The sequence below is a fragment of the Thamnophis sirtalis genome, unplaced genomic scaffold (genome assembly GCF_051295495.1).
Source record: "Thamnophis sirtalis isolate CommonGarterSnake01/CBP01778 unplaced genomic scaffold, rThaSir2_p1.2 scaffold_4, whole genome shotgun sequence".
NCBI lineage: Eukaryota > Metazoa > Chordata > Lepidosauria > Squamata > Natricidae > Thamnophis > Thamnophis sirtalis.
In genome coordinates this window covers 81,347,229-81,369,216 of record NW_028261384.1, presented here as the reverse complement: position 1 = coordinate 81,369,216, position 21,988 = coordinate 81,347,229, and the positions used below count along the sequence as shown (strand labels likewise).

At 35.8% G+C, this 21,988-nt stretch overlaps 2 protein-coding genes across 6 annotated transcripts in view; one reads left to right on the top strand and one right to left on the bottom strand.

The window, feature by feature from the left end:
• The window catches only part of INVS (inversin), an 89,514-nt gene extending 68,565 nt beyond the window's left edge, over positions 1–20,949 (top strand). The window contains exons 13-18 of one of the 4 annotated variants that reach the window (XM_087713182.1): positions 10,040–10,335; positions 13,541–14,327; positions 15,774–16,000; positions 16,749–16,832; positions 19,038–19,131; positions 20,816–20,932. In XM_087713182.1, coding sequence (XP_087569308.1) covers positions 10,040–10,335; positions 13,541–14,327; positions 15,774–16,000; positions 16,749–16,832; positions 19,038–19,131; positions 20,816–20,864 — 1,537 coding nt within the window. In that variant the 3' untranslated portion in view covers positions 20,865–20,932. Of the gene's footprint in view, positions 1–10,039; positions 10,336–13,540; positions 14,328–15,773; positions 16,001–16,748; positions 16,833–19,037; positions 19,132–20,815 lie in introns of all 4 variants that reach the window. The other 3 variants (XM_087713183.1, XM_087713184.1, XM_087713185.1) reach the window with 3 other exon arrangements.
• TEX10 (testis expressed 10) overlaps positions 20,714–21,988 on the bottom strand; it is a 48,798-nt gene continuing 47,523 nt past the window's right edge. For both annotated transcript variants that reach the window (XM_014052418.2, XM_014052417.2), the window contains exon 15: positions 20,714–21,439. In XM_014052418.2, the coding sequence (XP_013907893.2) occupies positions 21,326–21,439 (114 nt within the window). In that variant the 3' untranslated portion in view covers positions 20,714–21,325. The remainder of the gene's footprint in view (positions 21,440–21,988) is intronic.

The following is a 21,988-nucleotide window of genomic DNA, read 5'->3' as shown; positions in this document are numbered from 1 at the left end:
ACAAGAAATTAAGGAATTTGTATTGGAGCTATATGATGATTTAAAGTCTAAAATTGACCAAATGAAGGCGAATACGTTTGCAGCCGTGTCTGCCCTGTCAGATTATACCGCTGAAATAGAGAATAAATTGGAAAGCTTGGAGGAGGCTAATTCTAATTTGACTACTAATATTCAAATATTACAACAAAAAATTAGAGACACTCAAGAACAGCTCGTTATGATAAACTTTAATAAGAAGGCATTCGCAATAAGAGTCAGAGGATTCCGCGAAAAGGAGCGAGAGAATCTGAAACAGACCTTTGTTGAAGCCTTCAGCCATGCGGTGGGAAGCCCGGGACTTAACTTTGATTGGCAGATTCGGAAAATCTATCGCCAGAATTCGTTGGTAGCGGAACAGCGACAGCTCCCGAGGGACATAATTATATATTTTTCCACAAAAGAATCCAGAAACGCGATTATGCAAAAGTTTCATAATAATAGTTTGCGAGTTGATGACCAGGACTTGATTGTCTTCAAAGAAATACCTTTCCAGATGTTGAGAGCAAGAAGAGACTATGCTTTTTTAACTAAAGAGCTTAGAAATCAACAGATTCAATATAGATGGGAGGCCCCAGCCGGCATTACGGTCACATTTGAGAATCAAAGACTTCGTCTTAACTCTGTTTCGGAGGCTCGAGATTTCTATTACAAGACTTTGAAGGCGGGACTTCCTGATTCACTTGGAAAAGAGGAGAGACAAGCTGAAGGAGAAGGCAAGCAACAGACCACATGGCTGCAAGATGGAGGGGGTAGCCTTTCCTCCCTCAGAGAAGCAGAAAAGCGGAGATCGAGGATTTAGACATTTTAAAATATTCGCCAAAGTTGTGGATTGAATGGGGGTTTGCGACCTCTCTCCGGTAGAAAAAGCGGAACTTATTGGTGGGGTGATACTGATTGTATATATGTAAAATGAATGCAGAATGATTTATGTTGTTTAAATTCTGTTAGAAGGGAAAGTTGGATGAGATTATTTTAAAACAGAAGGTAAAATGATTCTTGTTGAAAGTATTATTTGAATATGTGGAATGATCCATGCTATTTAATTTTTATTAGAAGGGAAAGCTTGGTGAAATTATTTTGAGCTAGATTTTAAACTAATGTCTGCATAAATTTGATAGTGGTAAATATCAGAGAAGCAAGGGATGAGGGTAAAATGCATGCGGAATGATTTACGTTGTTTAAATCCTATTAGAAGGGAAAGCTGGTCGGGATCATTTTAAGATAGAATGTAAACTGATTTTTGTGTAAAGTAATACTTGATCCACGCTGCTTAAATTTTACTAAGAAGGGAAAGTTTGGTTAGATTATTTTGAATTACTGTTTGAAAATAAGGTTAAGAAAGATTATTTACGCTGTTTAAATCCTATTAGAAGGGAAAGTTTGATTATTCTTCTGTAAAGTAATATTTGAATATGTGGAATGATCCACGCTGCTTAAATTTTACTAGAAGGGATTATTTTTGAGCTAGATTGTATATTGATGTCTATACAAATTTGTATAAATGTTTATCTGAATACAAGGTTAAGGAAGAGGAACGGGAGAGTCTACAGGAGGTCGGGGTAAATAACAAAGAAGTAAGAGACGAGAATAAAATATAGATAGAATGACTTACACTATTTAAGCATAGATAAAGATGGGGGGGCTGAGCTTAACACAAAGAGTTCTTTTTCTTTTTTTCCTTTTTCTTTTTTCTTTTTTCTTTTTTTTCTTTTTCCTTGTTTTTCTTTCCTTTAATATATTACTTTTATTTTTAATCCATACGAACATAAGATACTTTAGATAGAAGGCAGTGCCAGGTGTGGGCCCTGGGAAGTCGGGAGGATTAGGGATGGGGATTTATGGGGGGTGGGTGAGTGGGTGTTAACATAGTCTCAATAAGAACAAGAATGCACTTATATACGGTTGTTCTTTTTTTTTCTTTTTTTTCTCTTTTCTTTCTTTATATTTTTTTTTCCTTGGTTTATTTTACTTTTTATCAGATTATAATAAACAACACTTGAATAAGGGAATACACCAAGGAGGGAGGTAGAGGGAAAGAAGAGGGAGGAGTAAGGAAGGAGTAAGGGGAATGTAAGGAGGGCGTGTTGGGAGTAAGGGGAGAAGGAAGGTTTGAGGGGAAAGGGAAGTAGGAGGGGAGTGTTAGAGGGAGGAAAGGAAAGTTGGAGGGGGTAGATGGGGTGTATGGAGGATGGAAGTGTCAGGTGGGGTTGTGAATGATGAGTTGTGTTTTCTTTTTTATTTTGTTTTATTTTTTTTATTTTTTATTTTTTCTTATAGCAAATACCCTGTATATAAGTGATTGTAAAATGGAATGTGAAAATGAATAAAATATATTTTAAAACAAAAACAAAATGCAGTATTGCAGACTAATTCCGCTGACTGCCAACAGTTCAATCGTTGAAATCTCACCAGTTCAAGGTTGACTCAGCCTTCCATACTTCCGAGGTCGATAAAATGAGGACCCAAATTGTTGGGGGCAACATGTTGACTCTGAAACTGCTTAGAAAGGGCTATGAAGCATTGTGAAGTGGTGTATATAAGCCTAAGTGCTATTGCTAATTAACCTTGCCTCCATTAGTTGCCTCATGGGAATTGCTTATTCCTAAATTTAAAGATCATATTAATCTAATAATAATGTTACATGGATATCAGAAGTGACAATGGGAATGAGAAAAGTATTCCCACCAAGACAGTCTCTAATATTCCTTTCCCCTATCCATATAGACAACATACAGCATTCACCTGCAGGCCAAATCCATGTCATTGATTATCTATAATTCTTCCTCCTGATTTTCTCTAAATGAAAGTATTCAATGAATACCAAGATTTTTTTTAAAGCCTAGTGAGAGATAAATAACAACTTTAACAAATTTCTTTTGTGTTGTTTTAATAATCACAATTTCCCTATATGCATTTTTCTTTTTCTTTAATATCTTCATAACTTTCTTGTGCAGCTATTGGTTTTTCTATATGTTAAATACAATGACAGTGACAGATGGTTAACAGAGCTATTTGAAGATTAGTTTTAACTTTGTTATAATTTTTTGATTGTCTTATACATATATGTATAGGTTTGTGTGTGGTGGATCAAGTTGATTATTAGATAGATTTCCACATCAGGGATATTTGTTTATATAATATAGCATTTTTGTTAACTACTACAGTTGAGAATAGCAATAGCATTTAAACTTATATATCGCTTTACAGCCTTTTCTAAGTGGTTCACAGAGTTCTAGTTCTAGTTTATTAAACTTGTATGCCGCCCTATTCCCAGGGGAACTCAGGGCGGCTAACAAACCAGTAGGGAAGGGGGGTAATACAAAGAAAACAAACAAGACAAAAACAAAATACAAAAAACAGATTAAAAAAACTCCTCAACAGCCGCAAAAATTCAAGTGGGGCTGGGAACTCATCAGCCACAGGCCTGCCGGAACAGCCAGGTCTTGACGGCTTTGCGGAAAGCCTGAAGGGTGGTGAGAGTCCGAATCTCCATGGGGAGATCGTTCCAGAGGGCCAGAGCAGCCACAGAGAAGGCCCTCCCCCGGGGGGTCGACAGTCAACATTGGCTAGCAGATGGAATCCAGAGGAGGCCTAATCTGTGGGATCTAATTGGTCGTAGGGAGGTAATTGGCAGGAGGCGGTCTCTCAAGTACCCAGGTCCGATACCATGTAGGGCTTTAAAAGTAATGACTAGCACCTTGAAGCACGTCCGGAGTCCAATAGGCAGCCAGTGCAGCTCGCGGAGGATAGGTGTAATGCTCGCGCGGCTGCATTCTGGACAAGCTGAAGTCTCCGAATGCTCTTCAAGGGCTGCCCCATGTAGAGCGCATTACAGTAGTCCAGTCTTGAGGTCACAAGGGCGTGAGTGACTGTTCTGAGAGCCTCCCGGTTCAGGTAGGGACACAATTGGTGCACCAGGCGAACCTAGGCAAATGTCCCCCTGGTCACAGCCGACAAATGGTGTTCTAAAGTCAGCTGTGGATCCAGGAGGACTCCCAAATTGCGAACCCTGTCTGAGGGGCATATAATTTCACCCCCCAGCCTGAGAGTTGGAATACACGGCCAATTATTGGGAGGGAAAAACACAAGCCACTCAGTCTTGTCGGGATTGAGTGCATTCTTGTTCACACCCATCCAGACCCTAACAGCCTCCAGGCACTGACACATCATGTCAACCGCTTCACTGAGTTGGCACGGGGCAGATATATACAGCTGTGTATCGTCCGCATATTGGTGGTATTTTATCCCGTGCCGCCGAATGATCTCACCCACCAGTGGCTTCATTTAGATGTTAAACAGGAGGGGGGACAGGACCGAACCCTGCGGCACCCCATACTTAAGGGGCCTAGGGGTCGACCTCTGCCCTCCAACCAACACCGACTGCGACCTGTCCGAGAGGTAGGAGGAGAACCACCGAAGAACGGTGCCTCCTGCAACCGCCGCAGAAGGATACCATGGTCGATGGTATCGAAGGCCGCTGAGAGGTCAAGGAGCACAAGGACGGAGGCATGACCCCCATCCCTGGCTCTCCAGAGATCATCGATCAATGCGACAAAGCAGTTTCCGTGCTGTAGCCAGGCCTGAATCTAGAGTTGGCATATTGCCCCTTCACAGAGTTGCCATACTGCCCCCAACAATCTGGATCCTCATTTTACCAACCTCAGACTGATGGAAGGATGAGTCAACTATTTGTATACCCATTATATAAGGGAAGGGGGATATATTAGATTTTTATGTATCTTTCAGCATTCAGCTGGGATGGATATTTTTTATGTTTAATATTACATGTATTGGGTATTGAGATTTTTTCTTTTTTGTACACATTTGTTGTGTACAAAAGGAAGGAAGATATTCAGGGCAATGCAAAAGAGATGGCTTTTTCAGTAGCTCTTTATGGTAAACAGTGTGTCTGTGTGTGTGTCTGTGTGTGTGTATATATACATATATACATATATACATATATACATATACACATATACACATATACACATATACACATATACACATATACATATATACATATATACACATACATACACATACATACACATACATATACATACATATACATATATAACCCTGGTGAGACTTTTCTCTTTGATGGAAAATTCCTTATGTAATTTGTTTGAAATATCCCTTGATTTAACAATTTGAAAGAGACATAAGAAGCTTCTCTTTGAGAAAAATGTCCAGAACTGTCTTGACAAGGCAAAATTATTTTCAGTTCCAAAATATGGGTTATGATCGCCACAGTCACAAGATAGATAGATAAAGAATCTTCCTATAAAGCCTTCTCAACCAGGCTTAGTAATTTGATGCAAAAGTATGCTGAACATCAGGTTGAGACAAATTTCCTGTGTGAAGCTTTGTTTCTTAAAAAATACTTTCAGTAAACAATAATCAAGGCTGGAAAATACATGCCACCTATACAATATACCGTAGCCTCAGAAGGGAAAGGAGGAGGCTGCAGCAAGAGGGAACTGCTAGAAAGGGGAGAGAAATTTACTAAGGGAAAGGGAACAGGTGCTCACTGCAGTTGCACTGAGAGAATGCATCAAAAGCAAGATGGAAAACTTTTTAAAACCAGTTTAATGCTAGCTGGTTTAAGTTAAGAACTGTTTTCTATTTGATGTCCATCGCAACCCAAGCAAAGGGACCATCTTCTTTTTCCCCCTGATTTTGGTGAGTGAAAATAACTGCACACAATAATTGCAGGAAATAACAACTTGTACACTATTTCCTCATCCCCTTAATTGAAAATGCAAGGACAGTTTAAATGCAAAAACTAGTAATCTGCACTTTTCTAAAAAGACCTATTTTTGTTGCTTGGTTATAATCTCAAAGATCCAAAATCCCATGAAGCTATTCGGTTTAAAATAGTATTCAATTTTATTAGAAAATACAACAGCAAATGATACAGATAGATACTGGGTTTAGAGAAAAAGACTTAGCTTTCAAGAGCAAGCATTAATAAAACACAGTGGGAAGGCTCATTTAAAATGGAGATTAGATCCCAGAAAAAAGACTATGAAAGGAATCAGGCAAGACTAACATAAAAATAAAATAAAATGCACACTACTTGATTACTTATCATTCTTAGAAGTTTGCATTCAATTGTCCTCCTTCCTAAAATCCTAGAAGTTTCACAATCACTAATGTGAAGGGAGTGTTAAGATTTTTTTTTCTTGAATTATGTCTGCTATGAGAAAGATTCAGAGTGCATCCTGATTATTTAACCTTAGAGAGGCTTGCTTGAACAAGAATTTAGACAAATATATCTTCTATGTTCATTACTAGAGGGAGAAAGAAATGGTTTACATATAGTTGAATTCTGCTTAGTTTTGCTTTGGCCAGGCTCTCTAAAGGTGTGTGTGTGTGTGTGTGTGTGTGTGTGTGTGTGTGTGTGTGTGTGTGTGTGTGTGTACGTACACCAGGCTAGGACTTGTTTTCAAGGTAAGTCCTATTTTGGGGGAAAGTTATATATTTGCATCCAGATCGCCCGCCTTCCCCAACGCCTCTGCCTCTGTCTGGTGCTTGGACAGGGAATCAACTCACCTGCACTGCATGGGGTTTTGCAGACCTCGAGTGCACCATAGTATCTCCCAGCAAGTCCAAGTCAAAAGTCTTTAAATGACACAGAAGCCATGACGTATTACTGAAGAATGAAGAATCTGAAATTCTGCATAGTTTGGTGAACTTAGATAAACAGCAATCCCTATATACAATGCATGGTGAAATTATAATATTCTGGTTGGTCTTGATAAATTAAAAATAAGTTCTAACAAAGGCTCCTGAAAAATACTGAGCCCAAGCCACCATATTTTCCCCTTAGCATATTAGAGCTTCATTTGAATGTCATTGGAGATTGTACATACAACTCAATTAACTGGAAACTGTTGTTTTATTCCCCATTCTTCTCTAACAACCAACATTTTTTGTGGAAAGTGTAATGACTGGGTTAACATATTTTTCCTACAATGCTCACAGTAATAATACAATTACATATACAGAATTTTTATCTTCAAACTTCAATATATTCGTCTATGTATCAATCTATATTATACTATTTTCCCAATTTATTTTACTAGGACTAGGTATATCTAAAAGAATTATGATTAACAGGATGTAAAAAAAATATTGAAAAATATAGTTTTCAAAGACTATAAATGAGGGGACTTAGAGATATAATCTTGGGACTGATTAAATCTTATTGGTAACTGGTTTTATTGGTGTTTATAGAAAATTGAGATATTGAAAATGTGGAACAGTGATATTTATTATATTAAAATCTTAGGAGTTAATAAGTATATTGTATAAAGAAACGTTATTGATGTTTACATATCCTTTGGAGAAAGTGATAAAAAAATCATAAAGAGAGAATAGTATTGTTTAAAGATAATGAGATAATAACACCTGGAAACTCTTGATTGACATTCTTTGTGAAAACAGGAGGCAGATTACATGCCAAGAGATCATATAGTACCTTCATTTTTGATGTAAAACCCTAGTGCTGGAGCATGTAATGGGAGCTGATTTCCCCACCACCACCAGTCAGAGCATTTTTGACCTGCAGATGATGCAACATCTGATAGACAATAATGGAATTCCCCTGGGCCTTCAGACCATTTTAGCCTATTGAACATAAGGAGAGTTCCTTTATTTGGAGATAACTGCAGTTGAAACAAACCATTAGTTGGTTTGTTTCTTGCAGTTATATTTGATATAATAGTATTGGCATCTTTTAATGCTTGCGATAGCTGTTTCTTTGGGGCTTCAATGCAGGAGTCTTGCTTTTGTGCTGCTCTAGCTACTCAGTTATTTTTTGTTTCAGTTATTCTACTTCTTTAGTTAAGGGGTTTATTCTTTCTGAGGCATTGGAGAGGGAGCCTACTTTCTGAATGAAAACAATTCTACACCTATGCTTGCTTTCTCTCCTGCCAATTCCCCCTGGTTTGTTTCTATAGTCTAAGTTACTTCTGGCAGTTTTAATTTCTTTGGCCAGGGTAAATCTTTCCAATTCTTCCAATTCTGCTTCTGTGAATGCTTTATATTTATAAATCTTATAACCTCTGCTTTGTTATTTCTTATTCTGGGTATTATTCTTTCCACAACTGTTGCATTTGTTTTAAATATCCTCTTCTTGTTGGACTTGATCTAAAATAACAGATCATTAAGTCTTTATTTTCAAGTTCTATATATTTGCAACTACATTGCAGTAGTTCTAATCTGCACCTGGTTGCTCAGCCAACAGTTCTGAGCCCTGTAGCCCATTTCACAGATTTCTCCTGGTATAAATGAATTTTACTTATCTGATTTATTTTTTGGCTTAATAGGAGAAAATTTGGCATAATAATTTATGTTGAATTCAAATCGAAGTATTTATACCATGTAAAGAAAAGATATCACATAATGTATATTATAAAGTAATAATATTCTTACAAAAATTTTAAATAATCTCCTTTTTCAATGTCAAATGCTAATTGAGTTAGCTTTCTAAAGTGTAATTTGCAACTCACTTTGTAGCTTTTCATGCTCTGAGATTAAATGAGCTGCTTCTGAAGAGAATGCATGACAAGACAGCAATGACAGTTAAAATTAGGGCTTTTTCCTGCCACATCTCATTGAAACAACACATTTCGGAATTGTTTCTGAAACAGAGGAATCAATGAAGGCATGCTACATAAATGGCCTGTTGGGTGTCAACAGTCACAAATCATGTTACAACAGTTAAAGTTTAAAATGGCAGAGAATATTTTGATCTGACATTTACCATCTGTCCATTGTGTAATATATTATTTTGTCTTTGCAGGTTTTATTTGTTTACTTCTATTTTCTTTTTTTAAAAAATCTTTGTATTTGGGCTTGTACTGGATTTCTGCTTGCAACAAATTGACTGCCTAGAGAAAGCTGTCAAATTATTGAGGGGCAAATTAAATGTCTTGCCAAATAAAAATACCTCTTTAAAGAATGGAAGGGGGGGACTAAACAATCTTGTCTTCAGAGTTAAGGTGCCGCAAGTAGACTATGGATGGCTCATGTTTCTACAAAGAATTGACTTTTGTTGTGAATGCAGTACATAGGCTGCCAATCTTTATAGGAAGAGATAACCCTTTAAATATTCTTAGTCCTTAAACAAGAATATATACAGTAATTTATATTTTACTAAAGAGAAAGACAGCACAATGTATTTATTGTAGTTATATCCTTTTTCCTCTGTGTACAGTTTATGTAGAGTTTCCCTTAATTTTAATCCCTAGGAACAAACCTGTAAAGTAAGATACAGTTACTTAACCAATACTTTTATCACTGCAGTGAACCATATACACTTTGCATAGTGTATAGTAAATACGCAGTGAAGTGCCATGTTTTCATTAATTTTTGTTCCTGAATAAGTTTCAAAGGCCAACCTACATAGTATGCGTTGCAATTTAGATTGTAAGCAAAACATAAATTGGAAAACTACTCTATATAAGGCCAGCAAGATACAGGTGTGATCTTTGCACTTATGTTCCTGAATTCCTGAATTCTTCATTTAGAACTGATTATTTGATCTGTTGTTATGTTTTTAAGCTTTTTATTGCTGCTTCATTATATATTCTATTGCTTATTTTATTTTATATATACTATGTTTTACTGTATGCTTTAAGCATTTAATTAATATTGAATTCTTTAAAAAAAAAACTTGGGGATTTTATATGAGAAGCAGATTTTTTAAAACCAAAATCTATGTTCTTAGTTTATGATGATGTACAGGATTTTCTCAATCTAAATCAATATGCCAAATAAATTAAATATATAGTTCAATATCCAGTAATTTGACTGAATGAGGTCCTTAGGCTGTTTTGTGTGACTGATCTGTTATTAGCAGAAAAGGGGTACAAGTAATACGTGGTTTTAATCTTTTAAAATAATTTTTAACATTTTAAGAACTTTTCAATGAAAAATTCAAATTAACTCTTATAACCCCTTAATTCTTAAATATTATAAATGTTGACTGCAGAAAACGTGAAGAGGAAAATAGGAGAAAAGCCTCAGAACAACAGAAAGAAATGCAGAATTGCAAAACTACTAAGATCCATATGCAGCAGCAGAATTTTCCTGAGATGGAAAGAAATCATTTGAGAGTTCATACTTCACAATGCTTTGTTCCACCTGTTAAAAGGCCTCCATCTGGCAACATGTCACAAAATCAACCAGGAAAAGGCAAGAGAAGCACTGTTTTATCAAGCAAAGTGACTATCAAGAACAAAAGTCAGTCAATAGAGCTACTTGGTGAAGATCACACAAGAAAAATGGGTTTGTAAACTCTTTTACCTTTGTGAAGCCTAAAATCAGATTCCTCTTCTGAACCATAAAATGGGGGGAGGGGGGCTGGGAATGCAAGAATCCAATGCTTTACACTTCCATATATACCACTGCCACATTTGTGCTATTTGATTTGTGCCAAGTAAGCAGAAAATGTGTTTTGATTTATAGAAGCACTGGATTTTTGGTCAATAGAGGATAGTTATGCTGATCATAGAAAAAATGTGTTAGTATATAAAAGTATAGATACTGAAGAGAAAAGGGAAAATAAGTCACTATAGTTTTTGAGGAAGGATTCAAATGATTGGAATGATAAAAGCCTTAAAAGATGGATAGAAAGAAATAATCAGGTAAAAAGAAAATCATACAGAGCTAGAATAAAAATAAATTAAGTAGAAGATAGCATATGTAAAAAGTACATTAATAAAAATGGGAGCTGAATGAAGATATATATATAGGTTGTTGGTTTGAACTCGGAGCTTGGCAGTTTGGTTGTAAACATTTCATCACCATTCAAGAAGACATCATCAGTGTGTTTTGAATTGTGCTTGTCTGTCAGAACATAAGTCTTTAAATATCTTTTTATGAGATGCAAATTAGTCAATGTTGTTTGTTCAGATATTTTTGAGTCATGGTCGGACTATTTGATTGGCTGGCTGTTGTGGCTGGGCTATAGTCTTTGCTTTTTAAGTACTATGTGTGATGCAGATTAGGATTAGAGTTGTTTATCTCGGGACTTCTGAGTCATGGTCTGGTTTCAGTTTGTTTGATAGTTTGAGTGGCTAACTGTTGTTACTGAGAAGTGATTCGATTTCTTGTGAGTTATTATTTTGTTGCAGTGTAGTGGGGTGACTGTTGATTTTAAATGCTACCTTTGGAATCGTGGTTGATGCAGTTCTTTTGTTCTCAGCAATTGGTAGAGTGGTGTGTGTGTTATATCATTACATATTTTCATCAGGTAGATCTCTGCTTCTCTGTGACAACTCCTCAAGATACCCTTAAGTACCCTTCAGCCCCTCAAGGTAGTTAACTATTATATTGATAAAAGCAGTTATAAGGAAAAAAAGTGTGAATACTATATTTTTTTAAATTGTGTTCTCTGTGTTTTACTCATATGGGTTATGCACTTGTACAGTATCCAGTATGAAATCTTCCAGAGGTAAGATACCTGCCTGAAGAGTGTATTCCTTGGGAGGAAAGGAGTGATGATCATTATCTTCTCTCTTTTTTTTCTATTAAAGCAGTAACCCATTGGGGATTTCTCTACAACAAATACCTTTAACTTTGTTTTTTAGTTCAATATATTTTCAGGGGACTCAGTTCTTCACCCGTCCCCAATATTCCTGTCTTCTTGTCTTAATGAAGGCGTTCTGCCAGTGCACAAAAAAATATACAGAATTTTCTGTGACTCCTTTGCTTTGGCAAAGATTGCAAATGCTAGGAACCTTTGGATATCAATCTTTTTGTCACGGAGAACAATTGTCATTGCATCTCTGGCTCAAGAGGAATAATCTATACATCCCTAATGTATATTTCATTGCTGTTGAATAATTCAGTTCCTTTATATTGTACTCCTTGTCATGCTTAGGACCTGAACTCTTGCAAAGATATAGAGTAAGTTAATTGCATTTTTGGCATACTCTAGTGATCATATCAATTCTGTTTTGCCATGATCTACAGCAATTGCAAAAGAAATATATTGAACCTGCCAAAAGGCCTGATTTTTTGGAACTGTTTCCTATGATATATAAAAGGCATTGCTAATGTTTTTCTGCCTCCAAATAGTTTATTTAGTAACCTTCTCCATAACACATGCTACAATAGAGAATGCTTCCACTTTCTACTACTTATGTCAAATAATATTTTGAGCTACTACCAGTTTGCTTGTTACGACCACTGTCAATAAATTTCCCTTCTCAGTGGTGGTTATGTCAATTGACAAAGTGAATGGATTCTCTGTGTGCTTGGAAATTCGGGGTGCTGATTACACAACAGGAAACAATGCTTGTTCATTTGTTTTCTAATATATTTTCTAGCTTTCCTATTAACAGAGAATTTGTTGACATCTTCTCTTTCTTTTTTCCTTTTGCATATACATGACTTACTTTGAATTCTCACCTTTCAGCTATGTTTTTATCTTCAGAAGTACCACTATTCTTTTAAAAGTTCTTGTATTTTTTGTTCATGGTAGATAGAAAATCAAAAGCCTCCTGGTTTAAAGCCAATTATTCTTGAGGTCAATAACAAAGTTAAATCAACAGTATAAGAGAGCACAATATCCTTGGCCACATTTATGATGCATTTATACTTTTGTTCAAGACTGCTTTGGCATGACTTTTGGCAGACTCTGTGAGCAACTGTACTTTCACCAGCTAATTAAAACATAGAATAATAGAGTTGGAAGGGACCTCAGAGGTTTTCAAGACCAACTGTAAAAATTACAGAGACTACAATAAAAAATGGTCTTTTACCTATAGCAATAGTTATTCTGAGTAGTAATTTATGAATTCACATAATCCAAACTCTGTCTCTATTACAATGCCTATTTTATTAAATTGTCATTAAAAACACTCTCATGAACCATAAAACATATGAGATTAGTGGGAATTATACTTGAGCATTCATACTTATATATAGGACTGGGGTTGCTATCTAAAAATTTGGTTAAGGCTCTAGGCCTGAAAACAAGAGACTATGAGTTCAAGTTTGCTTTAGCTATGCAATCCAGTTGAGTGACTTTGGGACAGTCACTTTCTCTCAGCCCAACTCACCTCATAGGTTGTTGTTGGAAAAATAGGAGTTGGAAGGTGTGATGGATATGTTTACCACCTTGAGTTATTTGTAAAAATAACAAAGGCAGGGTATAATTAATGTATGTATATATCTATGTATGTATATATCTATGTATGTTCTTGAAAGTACCAAGTATGAATTGTAAAGATTCACACAAGGGTGCTTAAAAATAACTTATATTCTTTTAGAATCCTGCAACCTTTGTTCTACTATTTGTTTATATTTAATATTTATGTATTAAGCCTTTAAACTATTTTAGCTTTAAAACTAGATCTTACAAGTTGACTGAAAAAATATTTTTGTATTATAATATGGAGTCTCAAAATTGTTAAGTTTACTATATTTAACCGTACCAAGCTAACCATATTTAATAAGAGTATTCGTATTTATCTCATTTCCACAGGTGTATGTGAGGCAAACAGTAATAGCAAGCCTGCTTATATCCTTTCAAATCCCTGTAAGAATAATGACCATCATAGGCATGAAACTGAAAGAAAGAATCAAACTGTATCTGCTACCTTAGGCAGGGATCAGAAGTCTCCTATAACAACAACTGGTAGGTTTGTGCACATCAGCAATAAAAGGCATAATTCAAACACTAAATCTCCCAACTCTGGGGAAGAATCAGACCATCCAAGCTGGTCAGTAAGGAATAATATAAATCATTCAGAAGAAAGAACAGTTTCTATTCAGGATGACAGATGCATTAGTAGAAGTAGTAGAAGTACAAGAAACTCTGGACAATGTAATGCAGCATTTAAAAATAATCCACATCAATTAAAAACAAAAAGTAAAGAATCAAATAATAAAAAATGGTCATTGATTAGTTCAAGCAGACCTTGCAGTGCCACAATAAGAACAATGAAAGGTGAAAAGGCTACTTCAAATGCTACAGCTACTCAGATCAACAAAATGAAAAATAGTGGTGTCTGTTTGGTGGCCAAGAATGCAAGTGTTATAACGATTGCACTCAACAAGATGGCTAGAAGTGATGCAAGCCTGAACAGAGAAGCTCTGTTAACATCTACAAATTCAGAAGATCTGCCTGGTTTTGTTCAGCATAAAAATGCATACACTGAACCAGTCCCATCAGCAATTCAGATGCAAGTAATAGAAAAAGAAAGAGTAAGAAAAGAGCTCTTTCAGAAGAAGTATAATGCAGCAAATGTTATTCAAAAAGTATGGAGAAGGTATGGATGAGATTCCTGCATTCTATCTCATTTTAATTACTACTAAAAATTTCATCATGAGGCTTAGCATATATTTAAAATTGTGTTTTGGTATACTTTGAGCAATGTGATGTCAAATATATCGTGGCACGACAAAACCGCGCTCGACTAAAGCGCGCCCGATTAAACCGCGTCGCTGACATCATCAACAGGGCAACAACAGCGAGCGCGGAGAAAGAAGGGCGCTTTAAATAGCGCTTTGAAAGCAAGCCGATTCAAGTTAAGGTAAGGGTTAGGGTTAGGGTTAGGGTTAGGGTTAGGGTTAGGTTAAGGGTTAGGGTTAGGGTTAGGGTTAGGTTAAGGGTTAGGATTAGGTTTAGCGTTAGGTAAAGGGTTAGGTTTAGGGTTAGGTTAAGGGTTAGGTTTAGGGTTAGGTTTAGGTTTAGGGGTTAATTTTAGGTTTAGCGTTTACAGCGTGCTTTTTTCTCCGCGCTGTTGTCACGCTGTGATGACGTCAGCTACGCAGTTTCGTCGAGTGCCCTTTAGTCGAACGCGGTTTTGTGGTGGAACCGAATATATATGTAATGCATCAAGTGATTTGGAAGGGATGTAAACAGGTGGAGTAGTTAGAAGGTTTCTATTGTGTTATATTTTGCTGATTTGCTCAGTATTTCTCAACCTGATTTAGGTCATCAGTCCCAGAATTCAGGAAGTGGTTATTCAAATAAGCACAGATGATATAACATTGGACATTGCAGCATTTTAAATCTGTAATCCTTTTGTTTCCATGGTACACTTTTCCCAATTTCAGATATGTTAAAAAGTTTTGAAGTATAAGAATATTAGATATCATAATAATGTGGAAATACTGCAGTGAGCAGTCATTTAGCTGTAGGAATAATCATTCTCATGAAGAAAGGACATACATTTTTGCTACAACTATCCAAAAACAGAACCCAAGGACCAATGAATATATCAGAGGAAGGCAAGAAAGTGAATGAGATTTGACTTATATTTCTGAAATAAAGAACAAACCATGGGCTTGGTTAGAAAGATATATCTACAGATGAAATTATCCCCATATTAAGGAACAGATTTATTATTCATTTTGTAAAGGTCTTTATATTCTAAAATTGAGAACATGGTGTAACAGTATAGAGTTTCTGTAAATTGTATGAATTGTATAAGTTTAAGGATTTAATTAATTTTATATGGATTTCCTTCTGTTTCCTTATTTATTATTTCTCCGCTTTTTATGTCTTTTATGTTCTATGTAGAGTGGTTACTATATATCCATGAGTTTTTTATATTTGCTTACTGCTTTCTTAAAACATTGAAAATATGGAAGTTAATCCAATTAAGAGAAAATATTATTGAAAAAAATGAAAAAAAGATGGTTCATAGAAATATCTGGAGTTTAAAAGTAGTAAACTAAAACAGAATTTCCCACTTGTTTTCTCCTTCTAGCTATCAGTTAAGAAAACAATTCCTTCAGCTTTTTAGCACCAAACAGCAATGCAAAGATGAATGGCAACAAAAAACAACTGTCTTGTGCATTAAGGCCCTTTGGAACAAAAAGTTAAACTTTACTGCACCTAAAGCACTTACTTCAGGCAAAATCCCAAAGGCAATGAACAAAAACACCTTAGGAAACAACTTGGTACAAAAGTCAACCATTCTGAAGCAGATATATGGTAATAATAAATACCAAGTATTTTTCTTGGGAAGTTGAAACTTTTTTTCAGTCACAATTCTTTTTGTCTGTCTGTCTGTCTCTCTCTCTCTCTCTATCTCACACACACACACACACACACACACACACACACACACACACAATGTATCTATCTATTCATCCATGCATCCATCTAATATCTATAATCTAGGTATTCTCCTTGAGCTAACAACGCTTGCTAGAATAACAATCATAGCCAGGAGAGCTTTTGAACAGCTTTGGTAGGTCTCTCAGTTTCTTTTCTTTTCTTGAATCAAAAGGTGCTAAAGGATGACTCAGGCTCTTGTCATGCCTCAGATAGGCTACTTCAATAAATATGGGAGGGTGCCAGTTGGGAATTATAATTGGCAAAAAATACAGCAACCCACCTTCTGACTAGCATTAGTTTACATTGGTTGCTGATAGATTTTTAGGGCCAGTAAAAGGTGCTTTATTACTTAGACCCTTTGGAACATTATCTTCAGGTAGCATTTCTCTACCTTACAGTATACTGTATGGCTTGCAGTGACAGTGTGCTGAGTGGAAGACCCTGAAAAAGCTTCCTCCTGAAGGCAGATGATGATGTATTTTGGTAAAATTTATGAAAACAGTTCTATTTAAGGGAGCATTCATTATTTATCATTATTTTTATTTATTTATTTTATGTTGATAAATGATTTTCATTCATTGAGGCATTCAGCATTCATACTCTTTGGAATATGTTTTTAAAGGACACTCACAAGAAGGAAAGGTGAATCATGCAATGAGATTGCCTTCTTCAAAACAGCAGTTTTGTGAACTTCAGTTAATATCAGGTACAATTCCAATCTATGTCATCATCATCTTTATAAACATTAGATGTGAGGCAAAAGATACATATTATAGCAACCTCAGAAAGAAAGCCCATTGCGGGGATTTCTTGAGCATGCTAGGAAAAATGACAAAATGGATATTGGTGAACAGGCTTCCAGAAAAGGCCATGTGAGACAATAGATATGTGTGGACATTTCACTAGCCCTATTGCTAGCTTCTTTAGGGCAGAACTAAAACTAAAACACCACAACATATGTTATGTCTTTATATATTGGCAATGTTCATTGAGGCAGAATACCTATAATCATCACTAACTTGAAGAATGTTGAAGTGTATATAGTGATCACCTTCATCCAGATCTTGATGTTATTTCCATAGGGCATCTTTATTCCATCAGTTTTCACTATTTTTGCTTGTTTGATGGTACGCTTAGCATATTTCTCCAGTCCAAGCTACATTTTTTTAGATAAATTAAGATCATTTTTATTATCATTTTTTACTGTGAGCATACCGGCACACATTTTTGTTGCCAGCAGTTTAGACATTAATGGCTGTATGATGTGTTGTTTTGACAGGACAGCCCATTTATACTGTTATACAAGCTGTATACTCACTACTTTACATTATAGCCAAGTGTTATTTCTTCAGTGTATATACATACATACATACATACATACATACACACACACACACACACACACACACACACACACACACATACGCACAGCTTTCCTATCTGAACCAGTAATGCTTCCAAACCATAGTAATGCAATATGCTCTTGACCATTCCTCTATATAAAGTGGTAAGGACAAGAGAAGGGAGTTGTACTTTTCTCATGCGACACAAAAGTGGCAATCAAGCAAACTTATTTGACAGTACAACTTGATGCTGCTAGCCACCTCGAGTTGAATAATTAATGCACAGAGGTGTCTGGCTGTGCTTACCTTTTCTGAAATTGACAATGTTTTTCCCCCTACGTTTAAAATGACTCTTTTTATTACACCAGTTCACCAAACTCATTGTCATTCTGAATAAGGCCCACTACTGTTGCATCATCCACATACAATATGGTTGGTGGCAAACCTTTCACAACTGTCATAGGTCAACAGGGTGAACAACAGGAGATTTAGACATAGTCCTGAGAACTTGTGCTCAAAAACATTGTGTTAGAAGTATTAGTCCAAATTCATACATACTGGAGCCTATCAATAAGAAAATCAAGAATCCAATTGCACAAAGAAGGAATGATCTTATTAAATGGTGAACTAAATTCAACAGCATTCACACGACTATTTCTTTCCTATAAGTGTACCAAACGGGTAGAAGAAATAGCATCCTCTGTAGAACAATTATTATCTGGGCAAGCTGCTTTCTGAATGTTAACTTTGTGCAATGTTCTCCAGACAGAGGTAACTAAAAGCTAATCACTTGCATGTCAAGATGGGGCACAGCTTTCCTCGCAGAGGTGCTATTTGATGCCTCAAATTTTCCAAAAAATGTGTTCAGCTCATTTAAAATGTCTGTGTCGCCCTTACATGATAGAACCACCTTATAGTCTGTAATGGCCTGGATGCCTTGTCACCTACATCTGGTGTTTGTAGGGAAAAGTTTTGAATTTTCTGATAATGGGTGTTTTTCAAATTGACGCTGGCTGTTCTAGATCACCAGATTTAAAAGCGACATTCCAAGCCTTCAACATTCCAAGATTTCAACATCTTGTGACCCTCATGGTCCATGGTTTTTCATTAGCCCTAATGTTTTAAGGACATAGATATCCTCAATGCACTTCTAAATGTATGCAAACAGTAGTGGTATACTTCTCTAAATCTGTTTTTTATGTGTTGTCACTTCTTCAAACATGATCCAGTCTGTGAACTCAAAGGAATCTTGTAATGCTTCTATAGCTCCCTCCCTAGGCATATAAAGTGTCTGCATTTGATAGTCAAAAGCTCCACATTAGGGGACTAGAGATTTGAGACCACATTAGTATTATTATACCATCTGTCATTTATATAAAAACAGACATTCCCTTCAAGGGATTTGCCACTAAGCAAAGCTCCAGTCCAGCCAAATGTTGAAAATTGCACCAAGCTAACAGCACTATCCAGGACAGAGTGCTTTAACCAGGTTTTTGTTGCAATGATGACACAGGAGTTTCTCACCTCCTAGTTTGTTATTAAACTTGCAGTTTGGTTTTCTTGCAGAGGTTTTCTTACCAAACTTGGTAACACCATCAGCACTAGGAAGGAGGGAGATTTGTTCTTATTTTTATATATTAGTGGCTTGCCATGTCAGTATTGGTGAGAGTGTTCTTAGTTAGATATTTGATTAGATATTTAGTTAGATATCTTGGTTAGATATTTACTGTTAACTTGTTTATCTGCATTACTAGTTCTTTCATTGGTGTATTCTTTACTTCCTGATTGTTGGTCTAGTATTAATCAGACAATTCCTGGAGGCCTGGCAATCAGTCACAGTGGCCATGATCAGGCACATAGAGATAAACATTTATATACCACTCAAAAAAGACAATCTAAAAGCCCAAAAAGAAACCAAAAGACAAAACACCTCCTCACCAGGAATGCAGTTTGGTAGTGAAATGTCTGCAAAAAAACCACCGGAGAGCATCAAGGATCCCTCAGACTATAGAAATAAATATTCTGAAGATATGCTTCTTGAGATTGTGCATTTCACTAATTATTAAAACACATTCCTTAGCTAAGACTGAAAAAATTATTTCAGAAGAAGATATAATTGATATATTTCACCCAAGCCTGGTTTAGGGAGTGATAATTGATGTATTTTACCCTGCCTTGTTTCCCTTTCCCAGCTCATGTTAACACCTATGAGTTTATAAAAAAGTTTTGAACTCACACAAATTGCAGGAGCATTTTTAGAGGTAGGATGACTCTGGGAAGGATTTAATCATATCACAGCTTTTTGTTTGATATGCTGCACTGCTCTGCTCTGCTGCTCTATGTCAAACTAAGACCATAATAAATTCAGACAAAGGCTGGATCATCACAAAAGCTGAAGAAAAAAATTATCCATCTGAATTGTGCTAATTATTAAGAATATCTTGGATTGCTGGAATATATAATTTACTTCTAGATAGTTAAACTTTTCTGACTTTATTGGCAGTGAAGATAAAATTTAAGTTCTTTGGAAATCCAATGTCAAGGCAAGAGCCTTTGGGAGAAAAACACCTGATTGCAATACCCAAGGACGCATGGCCTAGGAACAGAATGCAAAACTACTTTGACAATGGACTGATACAGTCCAAACATTTTGTAAACTTTTCCGGATTTTTCAGGTTTACATAAATCCTTTTTGAGCAATAAGATCCTTCCACATATCCTGTTGTGAAGATCAGACTTTGATACAAATACCCAAAATTCTGTTCTTCAGATAAGGTAGGGCTTCTCACATTCACACCCAATTTTTATCTCATTGATGGAAACACCCACTTTCAAATGAACAAATAACCCTAGAGGTTCATCTTTTTCCCCCACACACAAATATGTAGTTTTGGATCATTTTCCTAAATAAATGAACAAGTGTATTTTTGATAGATCACATTTTATGTCATGTTTATGCTGAAACACTGAAAATTCAAAAAAGGTCACAAATTTCTAAGTACCACTGTACCAATTTTGAAGTTATTCCTTGTTTTCCCTTTTGTAATACCTGTCAATGGACAAAACAAGAATGGTCTTTTTAAAAGCAACAGATTTATGTAAGCAGATTTTTATAAAATTGGTACAGCTAAAGTATATCATAGAACACAGTAGAGATAATAGCTGCCAGCTATAGATACAGGAATCCTCTAAAAATTTAAGAGTATATTTGCCATTTAATGACCTTCAATTACGTAAGACAGAATTTTGAAGTTAGATTTTTTTAAATGTTTAATAAAGAAAGAAAACCAACTATCTTGAGTCTTCACTGAACAAAAGCACTAATACATTTATGCTTCTCTTACAGCAGGCGGATTGCAGGATATTTGCTTATCAGAAAATCCAGGGAAATGTAAACATTTTTCATATAATATGAAACCTGCCACAATAATGAAAGCAAAACACACCAGATGCAAGCATGAAAATAAGACTCCTATATAAGAAGGGACATGGACATTTTAAAGTATCTTTAATAGTAGTTTTATCAGTATTTTTATTTAAATGATCTATATTTTTTTAACATATTAAGCAATATAATGCTGAGACTCAGGTATACCAACTTAATAGCAACAACTAAATTGTTCCCTGTTCTTCACAGTAAGTAAAATTTCTCGATGTTTCTCAACATTTGCATAAGATTGTTTGTTTGCTTTAAGCTATTGTATTACTTCATTTTATATCAGGTAACTTTTAAATGTTAATATCAAATGTAAAGAGCAACATTTTTTACACAAATCAGAGATTGTATAAAATGCATTTTTAATTTCCACAAAAAGGACTTTTTATTTATACAAGAGATTCCAACCAAATATTTTCTTTAATATAGTGTATTGACTACCCCAGATCCTGGAGAATGAGTGGCTAAATATATATTAAAATTGTAATGGAGGTCTGTCAACCACTGCTCTTGAGCTTCATCACTTTTCAAGACCTGTGAATAAAAAAACATAATTACTTGAAAGAGAAAAGAGAAATAGAAAAGAGAAAGTGTTTCTCTTATCTATAATTTGCGTAGATACAAATGTAAGATACAGGTAGTCCTTGGCTTACGACAATTTATTTAACAATGCAAAATAACAATTTATTTGAATTTATGACAATACTATGTCAGATCTGTCCCAGCTTGCATATCCAGGAAAGAAAGACCCTTGATTCAATTTATAGTGAAGGTTATACTTTTACTGAAGCCAAGTACCAGCAGTTATAGTGTAACAAAGGCAGATCTGAGAATTTCCCATGTAATCCTCATTTTCCCTTCTCGCAGCCCCCCCCCCTTTGAACAGCATGGTGGTGTCCAATAAGGTTCAAATTTGGTGTCTTAGTAACAGTTCCACATTTTAGTGCTCTTTGGATGCTCATTTCGCCTTCCATTCCCAGGCTTCTACCTTGGATTTTCAGCCATTGTCTTTGGATGGCACCTCTGGTTCCTGTCATCCCTCCTCCCTATCTTCCCTTTTCCCCTCCCTATATTTTATGTCAG